Source organism: Oncorhynchus kisutch, linkage group LG14, assembly GCF_002021735.2.
Source record: "Oncorhynchus kisutch isolate 150728-3 linkage group LG14, Okis_V2, whole genome shotgun sequence".
Classification (NCBI taxonomy): Eukaryota; Metazoa; Chordata; class Actinopteri; order Salmoniformes; family Salmonidae; genus Oncorhynchus; species Oncorhynchus kisutch.
Window position 1 is genome coordinate 54,407,920 of NC_034187.2, and position 12,860 is coordinate 54,420,779.

Here is a 12,860-nt window from a genome sequence, read left to right on the forward strand (position 1 = left end):
TGTCAACTGTTGTGACTTAGATGAAGATCAGATTAAATTGTCTTACCAATTTATGCAGAAATAAAGGTAATTCCAAAGGGGTTCCCATACTTTTTCTTGCCACTATATATAGGCTACTGTATCAATCAATCTTTAATTCGTTCATGTCATCACACAGCATATGAGTCATTCATAATTTGAAATGTAATCAAGCTTTTTAGTTTGAAAATAAAATAAAGCTAGCCTTGAATAATTAGCTTCAACAATATATAAGCCTTCCATTTTGGAAATTGCATTCTGATACACTTATAATCTATTTAGTGTTTACATTGTTCCAAAAGGTCCGAAAATAATATTGTAATCTATACAGCACCAGTTTGGTACACTTAATATCCACGCAGTGCTGGCTCCTTACCTTATTTTTATTGATCTCCAGTATTTTCTACAACTAGTCAAATGTGTTCCTCACATCTGAATTCCCCTTTACCTCAAGAGCGACCAGTAAACATTCCCGTTTCAAATTAATTTGTCACATCCTGCACCCCCGCAGCAATCTGGGCATTTGTCTCTATGTGGAGACAGAGGAGGGTGAGCCTCATAGAGTTAGTACTATGGTCAGGGACAGGAAATGCTCTGCAGATGGGGAGGTTATTTCCCACAGAATGGATTTCTAGATTATTATGCCTTTGAATAAAGAGCCAAGTTAATTCAGAATATGACACCAGTGTAACACTGTAATGTCATAGTATTTGTAATTGTTTAGTAAATACATTGAGATATGTTGTTTTGGTTTACCTCACGATTATATCCCACATACACGCACACACACTGTTTTCTCTCTATCAGTCCTTGTCAGCTGGGTGGGTAGGTAGGATTGGTGGGTCGAAGGGGCCCCCGCTCCAAACTGCCCTTCATGTTGATCTTCTTCAGGGCCAGCCAGACACCCTGTCAGCCCCAACGTGCTCTAAAACCCAACCCCCGCAAGAGGAAGCTCAAATATGACCTGCCCCTGCCCAGTACACATGGCAAGGTCCTACAAGGTCAGGGGACAACACTGGTTTTAGGTCTTGTTGTGAAGCTTGTTTAATGCAACGTTTAAAGGCATAGTTAATCCAAATGACTAAAATAATTAAGTTGCATTTACATTTAATTGTGTCTTTATTGTAAATCTAATGCATCCAAAGTGTGCTTTACAGTCTGTCCTGTCTCAAAACATATTGTTTGGTCCCTTTCAGATCACAGTCACGTCAACAGTGGGCGTCAGGCTTGTAAGAGACATTAATTATATGTGAGCTTTAGTGGCCTAGGCTGGAATGTAAGCTTCTGTCTCCCTTAACCACTCATTCTACTGAATAGATAATATCATGAGCTAACATTGTATCACCTTATTTGCCATAACACACAATTAGTATTTTTAGGAAGCAAGGCATTTGTGTGGTACGTGCTTTGTAGTGTATGTATTTCTGATAGAAATATAGTCTGTTCTAGTCATTCATCTAATTTTGTCATTCTATTTCTATGGTATTTCTCTCCATTAGGACTGGGTCCTGGCTCCTAGTGGTTACTCTGCCTTCTACTGTGATGGAGAATGCCTATACCCTCTGGGGTCCTGCATGAACGCCACCAACTACGCTATGATCCAACTAGTGGTCAGTATACACTACTACACCCTCGCTCACATGAACACCAGCTACCACGCTATGATCCAACTAGTGGTCAGTATGCACTACTACACCCTCTCTCACATGAAAACCAGCTACCACGCTATGATCCAACTAGTGGTCAGTATGCACTACTACACGCTCTCTCACATGAACGCCACCAACCACGCTATGATCCAACTAGTGGTCAGTATACACTACTACACCCTCTCTCACATGAAAACCAGCTACCACGCTATGATCCAACTAGTGGTCAATATGCACTACTACACCCTCTCTCAGTGGGAAAGAAGGTAATTGACTCAGACATTAATGAGAAATATGGCCAATTTAAAGTAATATACCCAAGTTACGTAAGTCTACAATGGCAGACTCACACATCACAATACAATGCCATAAAGTGTGGGCCTGTAGTACCTGTAAATCTACTAAACGTTGTTGTTAATTTCCATATCTAAAGAATAAAGCATAATTGTTCATGTAATATTAGCCTCATAACTCCAGGAAGAGGAAGTAGTGATGAAATGATCAAGTAAATGAAAAGACAGAGACAAATGCAATTGAAATACTAGTTATTTTATTTAAAAATGTAAAATTCAGTGCAAAGTAATGTAGTGCATTAGTGTCTAGATCCCTGTTAGATGGCAAAGTGTCACAAGAATCCTGTGGGGAGAGAAAACAAGAGAATACATTAATTTAATTTGTGTTAACTAATCAAGGTTCAACGAAGCACTTCAAGTCGTCAAATCCTGAGAGAGAGAAAGAGAGATGGACAGAGAGAGAGATGGACAGAGAGAGAGAGAGAGATGGACGGAGAGAGAGAGATATGGACGGACGGAGAGAGTGTGGCCTTTCAGATCTCTGCAGTAGGACTACATGCTGGCCATGAGGTTCTCCAGGTGGTACTCCAGGAGGCTGGAGAGCTCAGTGACCAGAGACACTGGGTTAAAGTACCAGGCCAGCTGCTGCCCAAACATGTCATCAAGCAGAGCCATCAGCCCACCCTGAAGAGAACACCACACAACACATAGATAATGGCTCTGAGTTACTAGCTTATCAAGAGGAAAGAGACAATGAGAGTTACTCCCTGTAAAACGTCATTGAAACCCTGTTATTCAGGAAAAAGTCAACTAGGAATAAGGAAGTAAACTCTTGACTCTTACATTGAGCAGCAGCAGGTATCTCTCAGCCTTTGGCTCAATGCTGGCAGCAGCGGGCAGGAAGGAGTACAGGAGAGCGTACAGACGCTCCATGAACCCACCAGGGTGCTAAAGGAAACAGAGGAGGAGAGAAGAGAAATTGAAGTGAATTTGCTAAAAGAGAGACATCAAAACATGTACCAGTGAGATGCTATTTACCACCATCAGGGACTTCTGAGCTGTCATCAACCCAAACAGCACCAGTTCAAAGAGGACATCTATCAGGTTAACATGATGGATCTAGGACAAGAAAATTGGAATGATTTCAAATAGATCAGATACTGTGATGTATAAAAGACATGCATGTGGAAGAACTCAAAGTGAGACATGAAAGAGTTAATGAACTCACCTTTGCCTCAGCCAGCTCCCTCTCAATGTCAATCTTCTTGGAGGGGTCACTCAGGTAGTCCACAAAGTCATTATAAGCACGGATGAATTCGGACTCATCCTATCACAAAGCAAAGAGCGTTGATGTTAGTGAACAGAACACATTTCCCACTGAGGACGCTCTCTTTCCCTTGAATGAATAATGAGTTAGTGAGCTACCATGTGGTGGGCCTGAACCAGTGCGCCCATTAGGACCTTTCCTGCCACAAACAGATGGTTCCTGCTCAGGGTGGAACCAAGCAGTGTCTAAAGAAGAGGGAAGAGTTAGGGTGAGACACCCATCTTCCTCTAGGAGACAGACAGAACAAGAAGATACAGAGAGAAAAAATTAAAGTGGGTCCACTCACAGTGAAGGCCTGGCGCAAGGAGACAAGCCTCAGGGCGATGTCCTCCACTCTCTTGGTGGTAAGGTAGAGGCTGTGGGAGGGAGGGAATGGAGCATGTCAACCATTAGAGTCAATGGGGATACAGCATGGTGACAACTATCCTTCAGCATCTGACAAGCCCAGACTACACAGACATTTAGAGGAACTCACTTTAGCAGAGGAACCTCCCTCTCCACAGGCAGCAGGTCCTCCTCCCAGCCCTACAACAACAGAACAAACATTCAACATCAGTGACCAATGCAATGACAAACAATGGGTCAATGGAAGGATCTTAATGCTACTAGTCAATAGTATGTGTACTGTAGGTGTGTGTGTAACATCTGACCTCATAGCAGTTGTGGCCCTCAGGCTCTGGCTCAGTGAACTGCTGATTGGTGGGCGTAGAGACGGAGGCAGCCTCCGACCACGCCGAGGAGGAGAGCAGCCCATCCGGCCCCATGTGGAGAGTGGCATACACCACCGAGACATCAGTCTGCTGCTCCAAAAACACACACAACACACCTGTTTACCACACACACGTTATTAGAAAACAGAGCAGATCTAATGGAAAAATGCCCAGTAATTGGTATTCTATATACATAGGAAAACGTTTATTTACCTGGTAGCAGCCAAACGTCACGTCCACAGACGTCTCGTGGCGGAGGTGAGACGCATACTGGGTCACCCTGCCAGCCACATACTGACAGAGAGAGACGACATGTTAAGGCCAAATGGAATAAGTGAAGAAAAGCCCAATCTAATACGATTTCAGTAGTATTTACATATTACCTGGATCCAAGTGACAGACTGCACCTTGGTGGCACAGTAGGGGATGCCCTCTGGACTAAGCCTGGCTGTCTCCTTGGAGATGGCCCACACCAGTTGAGTCTCCAGGCCTCGAACCCTACTCACATGGTGCATCCTCACCACCACCTGCTGTGGAGAGAAACGACAAGTAACATCAACAAAACAACATCAGCCATCGCTGTAAGATATTTCCATCTTGATCACATGACTCTGACAATGTAGATTAGGACTAGAAAGTTACAAAGACACATACCTGGGATCCCCCACGCATGTAGGTGATAATGGGGCTGATGAACTGGAAAGTTCTCCAGGCTTTAGCCACCGGACCGGCATTGTTCTGCACAAGAGGGTGGTGACATTACAGTACATTCAGGTTAGAAACAGCAAACATTGTAACGGTGATGTGACTGTGTGTGGTTCTCTTACCCTGATCACAACAGGACCACAGTACAGGGGGCTGAACCTAATCGGTATCAGCTGCCAATTACTAGTGGCCTCCTAAAGCAGACAACAAAGATTTTCAGAATTAATATGTGGGGTACTTTTCAAACATAAAACCAAAAGCTTTCTGAAAAGTGTACCTCAAGGATAGTCAGCACATCCTCAAGGATGATAGCAGCATCCTGGACATTGAGGATAACTGGCAGCAGTGGCCCATCCAACTGGACCTCATCCAGTACAGTTGATTCTAAAATTAGGAAAAGGAAAACAAACAAACAATTATTAGGACGTAAAACGTAGCGCGCTAGCTAGTACTACTAGCAAAAGTGCATCGCTTAGCAACAATTACTAAAGTTAACGTTAGCTTGAAAGTTTGGATTACAGATATACACAACATTTCACAAATTACATTGTCAATGTTGAATGTGGTAAAATAAGAAGTTTAAAACTCCACGTACCCTCTTCGAAGTCGCTGTCCACCTCCCGACGAACGCGAACCCTGCAAAACGGAAAAAGACAACAAAAACAACCCACAAATGAATTTGAACAACCTGTCGACGCAGAAGGCTGCGGACGTCCTCGCACTCTCTCCGTCAATCTTGAAAAGCACCCAGGCATTTTCCAGTCGATGTTTCAATCTCAGGTCTCAAAAATCAGTCAAGTTTGTTGTTGTTGAACAGCAAATTGAAGTTGTTCTTGTTTTCGAACAGAAAACGTTCAATAGAACGCCAATATGTTCTAACGGTTAGATGTCTCATGGCAACACATATATTTGAAATTGTTGTTTACAAAATTGACAGCTGTGTTGCCATAGAAATGAGTTTGTAACTCTATGGTTACCATTAGAATCCTATACAATTCCTGGTCATCGTTCTAATTCCATTGACCCTATTTTGTCACCAGAGGCTTTCTTATGTTGTGTGTGTATAATCTAAAACTTAAAGACCAAATCTTTTTTTTAAAGTCACTAGCTAGGTCAATGGCCCATTTAAATGTTTTAGCTTGTTTCATGGAAGTTGTTGTTGAACTTCTGAAAGTCTAGTCTTTGGCTCAGTGGGCTATAAAGTCTTGTGGAGCACAGACAAAACATATTGACCACATTCAGACAAGGGGGGTGAAACCACATCCCACTGAGGTAGGAGAGAACTGAAACATCTGCATAATAATAATCCATATCTCTTTTCTAAACAGGATATTATCATTAATATCAAAGTGTATGTATGAATAAGTCTGATTGACCTTTTTTCATGGCAGGTTCACCTCTTGAAGCCGGATGAGGTTCCCAAAGCGTGCTGCACACCCACCAAGCTCAGTCCCATCTCTGTACTCTTCTACGACGACAACAACAATGTGATCCTAAAGAAGCATCGTAACATGGTGGTCAAGACCTGTGGATGCCTGTAACATCTGTGGTGGCCCATCTATTCTACATCATTTTAATAAACTTCACTACCATTGTTCCAAAAGATACAAACAGGGTTGATAGCAATAATCTGGCAATATGAGGCTAAATAGTATGTATCTACACTGAACATAAATATAAACTCAACATGCAACAATTTCAATAATTTTACTGAGTTATAGTTCATATAAGGACATCAGTCAATTAAAATATGTTCTTTAGGCCCTAATCTATGGATTTCACATGACTGGGAATACAGTTGTGCATCTGCTGGTAACAGATACCTTTTTAAATGAAGATAGGAGCGTGGATCAGAAAACCAGTCAGTATCTGGTGTGACCACCATTTGCCTCATGCAGCGGGACACATTTCATTTAATATATATATATATATATTTTAATATAACCTTTATTTAACTAGGCAAGTCAGTTAAGAACAGATTCTTATTTACAATGACGGCCTACCCCGGATGACGCTGGGCCAATTGTGCCCCTCCCTATGGGACTCCCAATCACGGCCGGGTGTGATGCAATTAATCAATCAAATGTATTTATAAAGCCCTTCTTACATCAGCTGATGTCACAAAGTGCTGTACAGAAACCAGCCTAAAACCCCAAACAGCAAGCAATGCAGGTGTAGAAGCACAGTGGCTAGGAAAAACTCCCTAGAAAGGCCAGAACCTAGGAAGAAACCTTGAGAGGTACCAGGGTATGAGGGGTAGCCAGTCCTCTTCTGGCTGTGCCGGGTGGAAATTATAACAGAACATGGCCAAGATGTTCTAATGTTCATAGATTACCAGCAGGGTCAAATAACAATAATAATGCAGCTTGGATTTGAACCAGTGACACCTCTTGCACGACTGACACAGTACCTTAGACCGCTGCGCCACTCGGGAGCCCACATCACCTTAGCATAGAGTTGATCAGGCTGTTGATTGACGCCTGTAGAATGTTGTCCCACTCCTTTTCGATATTTTTTTTAAGTTGCTGGATATTGTCAGGAACTGGAACATGCTGTCCTGCACGTTGATCCAGAGCATGCCAAACATACTTTTGAGTATGCAGAACATGGAAGAATGTTGATATTTTCAGCTTCCGGGAATTGTGTACAGATCCTTGCAACATGGGACTGCGCATTATCATCCTGAAATATGAGTTGTTGGCAGCGGATGAATGATACAATGGGCCTCAGGATCTCGTCACAGTTTCTCTGTGCATTCAATTCAAATTGCCATCGATAAAATGCAATTGTGTTCGTTGTCCATAGTTTATTTCCCAATACCATAACCCCACCGCCACCATGGGGCACTCTGTTCACAATGTTGACATCAGCAAACCGCTTGCCCACGCGATGCAGGATTCATCCGTGAAGAGCACACTTCTTCAGTGTGCCAGTGGCCATCAAAGTTGAGCATTTGTCCACTGAAGTCAGGTCAAGACCCTGGTGAGTACGACGAACACGCAGATGGGCTTCCCTGTGATGGTTTCTTCTGACAAATTCTTCAGTTGTGCAATCCCAGTTTCATCAGCTATCGGGGTGTCTGATCTCAGATGATCCTGCATGTTAAGAAGCTGGATGTGGAGGTCCTGAGCTGTCATGGTTCAAATTGGTCTCCGCTTGGACATACTACCAAATTCTCTATGACATTGGTAGAGAAATTACTACTCCAGCAACAGCTCTGGTAGACATTCCACCAGTCAGCATGCTCCATCAAAATTCGATGGAAAAAAACAAAAAAAACTGAGTGTGTTGTGTGGCAAAACTGGCCATTTTAAGGTGGCCTGTTATTGTCCCCAGCACAAGGTGCACTTGTCTAATGATCATGCTGTTTAATCAGTTTATTGAAATGCCCCACCTATCAGGTGGATGGATTATTTTGGCAGAGAAGAAATGCTCACTAACATGGATGTAAACGTATGTAAATTTATGAACATTTGAGAAATAAACATTTTGTGCATATGGAACATTTCTGGGATCTTTTATTTCAGTTCATAAAACATGGGACCAACACTTTACATGTGTGTATATTTTTGTTCAGTATAATATATTGACTATGAGAATGGTATATGAATAACACACATTACCTCTTTCATAACGACATCTTCGCATTCGACTTATAACCATACTTCACTCTTAAACTATTCAAATCTACAGTAATTCAGATAATTACATCACCCTTTGTCATATATTCTATGTATCCAATCAAAGCTGTAAAGTACTGTGACATGTGCAACGCTACATTTCTACCCTTTTGATGGCTGTTGTCTTGTTGAACCATGAATTTCTCATTGTCTCTTTTAGATGTACTACACATGGTTCAATTAAAACTCTAAATATATGGACCATAAGTGTGTGACAAATTACTACACATTTTTTTTACATTTCTTTAATTATCCTTTGAACAAGTACAAGTTAGTAGCAATGGCAAATGTCATTCCTATTTGTTTGCAGATTTTCTATGTACAGAGGATCCAATACACAGGAATGTGTCATTGTCAATATATTTATGGAGGACTGTGTACTACTATATTTGTAATAAAATAAGTAGAATATATATTGTGGAAGTTGATTTGATGCAGAAGTGAGAGGAAATGCCAGTGAACACAGACCTCCAGAAACTCCAACCCCTGTTCAGCTACATAGCATTCCAGTATATTGGAAATACATTTGAAAATACTTGTAAGTATGCATTTGTCTGGTATCAGTATAGATGGAATGGCATTTAACTTGTATTTGGAAGCAACACATTTTCTGCTAGAATTACAAGGCATACATATTCTCTCACACACAAAACATATCCACTGCTTTCCTTCAGAATGGATCAAATAGGCAGAGGAATGATTTCATATATATTGCTACATTTCTTGGAAATGGTCAAATGCAAAATACAACTGTTACAACGTGGACCAGGTGACTATCCACAGTGATTTTGGCACTGTTTCAACCAGGGCCTTTTACAGGCAGAACAAGACTCAGTCTTGGACAAATAACAAATCCTTTCCACTATGACACCATTCTCAAAGAAAGCAGAAATTATTTGCACAAGAGTGTATGGGAGGAGGTATAGAAAAGAGTTGTGGGTTAAAGCAAGACAGCGGTACACAACTGAGAAAAAGTTGCAAAAACAGTAACACCCTGATACTTTTAGACGTGTAACAGTCTAGATGTTACTGAATCAGGTATTAATGAAGGAAGCAGCATGGGGAAAAGGGATGTAGGTAGAGTGGGCTCATATAATTAAGATGGGTGCTTCAAAAGAGTCTGAAGTTCAGGGATGGTTGGACATATAAGATGGGGTGCTGGTGTGCTTCTGCCCCCCTTTTTAGGTCATTGTCACAAATATCCCCCACACATGTCCAGGGGTCTCAGTATTTTGTCTCTTGACGCCATTAAGTTCCAGTTGCAGCACTCTAATCGTGGTCATCGTGTGTCTGTGAATCACAACATGAAAGGCAATGAGTGACAACATATCCACATATTGAGTCATACAAAATACAACTTTAGCAGAGGGAAAGAGTTTGCTTCTAACATGTAAACTGGGAGTCTGAATGATGAGAGCTTCTTAACCCAGCTGTAGGTCCATTGTGTGCGTTGGTCTTTTAAGCCTCAACATCATCCAGCTCTGGGGGCATTGGGGATTTGGGATGCTTGCTCTCAAAGTGCTGCTTGAACGTCTTCGGGTCCGGCATCTGTGTCTGTAAGGGTCAGGTAAGGGACGGAGGATATCAACAATTGTTGGCTGAGACCGAATATTCAGGTGATAAACAAAGCAATACAATGCATCAAAGTACTACACATCACACAGGCCAGTACAATGGACTAGACACAAAGAGAAACCTAAAAAGGTAGGGATGTCAAACGTTCAGGCTGCTGTACAGACGATGGAGGCTCTAGTCTAGAGCATCTGGTTAAATTGTGGTTGAGAGCATTATTTTACTCTCTAAATGGTTAAATGAGTGAGAAAGAGATGTCATTGTTGCAATAGTTTGCCAGTGGGCAACAAACTACATTACCAAAAGTATGTGGACAGCTGCTCGTCGAACATCTCATTCCAGAATTATGGGCATATGGCGTTGGCCCCCCCTTTGCTGCTATAATAGCCTCCACTCTTTGGGGAAGGCTTGCTGCGGGGACTCCCGTTCTGTGAGCTTGTGTGGCCTACCACTTAAAGGCTGAGCCGTTGTTGCTCCTAGACGTTTCCAATTCACAATAACAGCACTTATAGATGACCGGGGCAGCTATAACAGGGCAGAAATTTGACTAACTGACTTGTTGAAAAGGTGGTGCCATGTTGAAAGTCACTGAGCTCTTCAGTAAGGCCAATGTCTGTCTATGGAGATTACATGGCTCTGTGCTCGATTTTATACACCTGTCAGCAACGGGTGTGGCTGAAATAGCCAAATCCACTAATTAGACAGGGTGTCCACATACTTTTGTATATATAGGGTATACTATCATCTTAAATAGACATGTTGAAATATTTTGCCATAGTAAATTGTATATTCTGCAAATTTCCCTAATGTGGACAGTTTGTGTTAATAACCTACACAAACCTTCATTTTCACCCCAGAAAATGTTGTGGAATTACACATCCATTTTACCTCAGATTGTTGATGCTAGTATAAAAGTGTATAGTTTTCAAGATGACATATGATTGACTGCTTAAAACAGATCAATATCTGTGGTTTTGTACCAATGATTTTGTCACACGCACTGGGTTATGCAGGACTTAGAAATGCCACATAAATTAATGAAATGGCAAAGAAAATTAAATGCGTTCTCTCTATAAAAGTCTATGGCCACACACCAATACATGGATTTGACAGTCAAACTGTCACGTAAATAGTGTCACTGTTGATGTCCTATGTCGCGTCGTGATTTCGTTTAAGTTAAAGATAGCTAACAAAAAAGTGGTCTGTTTCCTACCGAAATCAACACCTGACATGCCAAGATAAAAATGGAATTCCTCTACAAGTTCATCTAACCAACCGTGTATAGGTTATTCCAAGTGTGAATAGGGTTACTTCAAACAGCGCTACACCACCAACATTTAACCCCCATTCTATTGATTTCACCGTGACATTGATGGAAGTGATGAACAAAAAAGTGTTGCATTACACTTACCGTGTTGGCGACCCACTTGAATCAAAATGCAACACTTCTAAATGTAGGCCTAGCTAGCTGTCTACTACACATTGTCCTCTAACCAGTGATGTACACATTATTCCCAGATTCCGTTTGGTTTTTGAGCTGTGTTAGTTAACAGGACGTGTAACCTCATCTCCCCCTCTCGCACAATTGATTTCAATGTGATATTGTTATGAGCGATTCACAAATAAGTGTTGCATTTGTCTTCCTGTCTTGGTCAACCCCCAAATCAAAATGAATCACAAATCTATCTGACGGTCTTCTGCAAGTTGTTCTCTAACCAGTGATGTAAGAAACATCCAGTTTCCATGTTATTTTTTTTATTGTGGGTTTCAAGAGCGCAAAACAACAGGGTTTTTGGTGTGTGTGCCATTAATACAAAAGTACTATGATTATTATTGTTGCACATGTATGTGCAAATAGTACATTTTATGTTTAGGTCTTCAATATAACAAACGGTTTCTGCATATTCGTTATTGATTTGGACACATTGTCAACAGAAAGCAGCACCACCATCATTTTCAACCTAAGGTTCAGGACTATTTTATTGAACTCTCAACATCAATTTCTAATGGTTATGTACTTAATCAGGTAAAAACTGCTGAATGATTACAAAAACATGCTGAAGTTTATTTTGATGATATACCAGGAATCACCAAAATGAGTTTGGCCTGCCTTCTAAAGGCACATACAGTACCAACCACTAACCCGACAGACGGGACAGGTGTGGACTAGTGCTGCCTTGGCTGCAGTCTTCTGGTCTGGTCTCATTTTAACATCTTGGCCATGTTTTGTAATAATCTCCACCCGGCACAGCCAGAAGAGGACTGGCCACCCCTCATACCCTGGTTCTGCTCTAGGTTCCTTCCTAGGTTCTGGCCTTTCTAGGGAGTTTTTCCTAGCCACCGTGCTTCTACATCTGCATTGCTTGCTGTTTGGGGTTTTAGGCTGGGTTTCTGTACAGCACTTTGTGACATCAGCTGATGTATTTATAAAGCCCTTCTTACATGTGATTGATTGATATACGATGTTGGCATGCTATACTATTTAATGGCTAAAATGTTGTTAAAGTGGACATCGTTTTAACGACTTTGCACATATGAAACAGACAATCATAATCAATCAAAAACATAAAATTCCCAGTTTATGCTACCAAACCAACTTTGTAAGAGGTTTTAAACTAGGTTTATTATCGTCTGTTCTGGTAAGAATGTGATGCGCATAAAACAAGAACCACAACAGGCCATTCCAGTGCAGTGTCTAAGCTGGGGTGTATTCAATAGGAAGAACTGACCTGTGTCCAATAGAAACTCGTTTTCGTTGTGAAACGTTTTCTAACTGTTTGCTACGGTGTGCACTAATGACTATACCCCGTCTTGATACTTCGCTCTTGTAGCTAGCTAGACAACTTTAGTTTAGTTGGCAAAGAGAGCTAGCTAGCTAGCAATCAAAGCCAATATCTATCTATCTA

At 41.4% G+C, this 12,860-nt stretch overlaps 2 protein-coding genes and 1 pseudogene across 2 annotated transcripts; 1 reads left to right on the forward strand and 2 right to left on the reverse strand.

The window, feature by feature from the left end:
- The first annotated feature begins 892 nt into the window (after positions 1-892).
- LOC116353458 (bone morphogenetic protein 8A-like) lies at positions 893-6,373 on the forward strand (annotated as a pseudogene).
- Positions 2,203-5,756, reverse strand: LOC109903674 (uncharacterized). The gene is made up of 13 exons (XM_031789372.1): positions 5,298-5,756; positions 4,980-5,086; positions 4,825-4,896; positions 4,652-4,735; positions 4,381-4,527; positions 4,211-4,291; positions 3,938-4,087; positions 3,763-3,812; positions 3,574-3,643; positions 3,386-3,472; positions 3,189-3,287; positions 2,999-3,079; positions 2,203-2,908 (listed from the first exon to the last, which is right to left on the reverse strand). The coding sequence occupies exons 1-13, from the start codon at positions 5,455-5,457 to the stop codon at positions 2,771-2,773; spliced, it is 1,326 nt and encodes a 441-aa protein (XP_031645232.1). The 5' UTR covers positions 5,458-5,756; the 3' UTR covers positions 2,203-2,770.
- A 1,825-nt stretch (positions 6,374-8,198) lies between the features above and the next one.
- Positions 8,199-12,178, reverse strand: LOC109904459 (zinc finger protein 706-like). Its single transcript, XM_020501693.2, has 3 exons — positions 12,098-12,178; positions 9,809-9,936; positions 8,199-9,672 (listed from the first exon to the last, which is right to left on the reverse strand). Exons 1-2 carry the CDS (start codon positions 12,158-12,160, stop codon positions 9,841-9,843), a joined length of 159 nt encoding a protein of 52 aa, XP_020357282.2. The 5' UTR covers positions 12,161-12,178; the 3' UTR covers positions 8,199-9,672; positions 9,809-9,840.
- Positions 12,179-12,860: the final 682 nt, after the last annotated feature.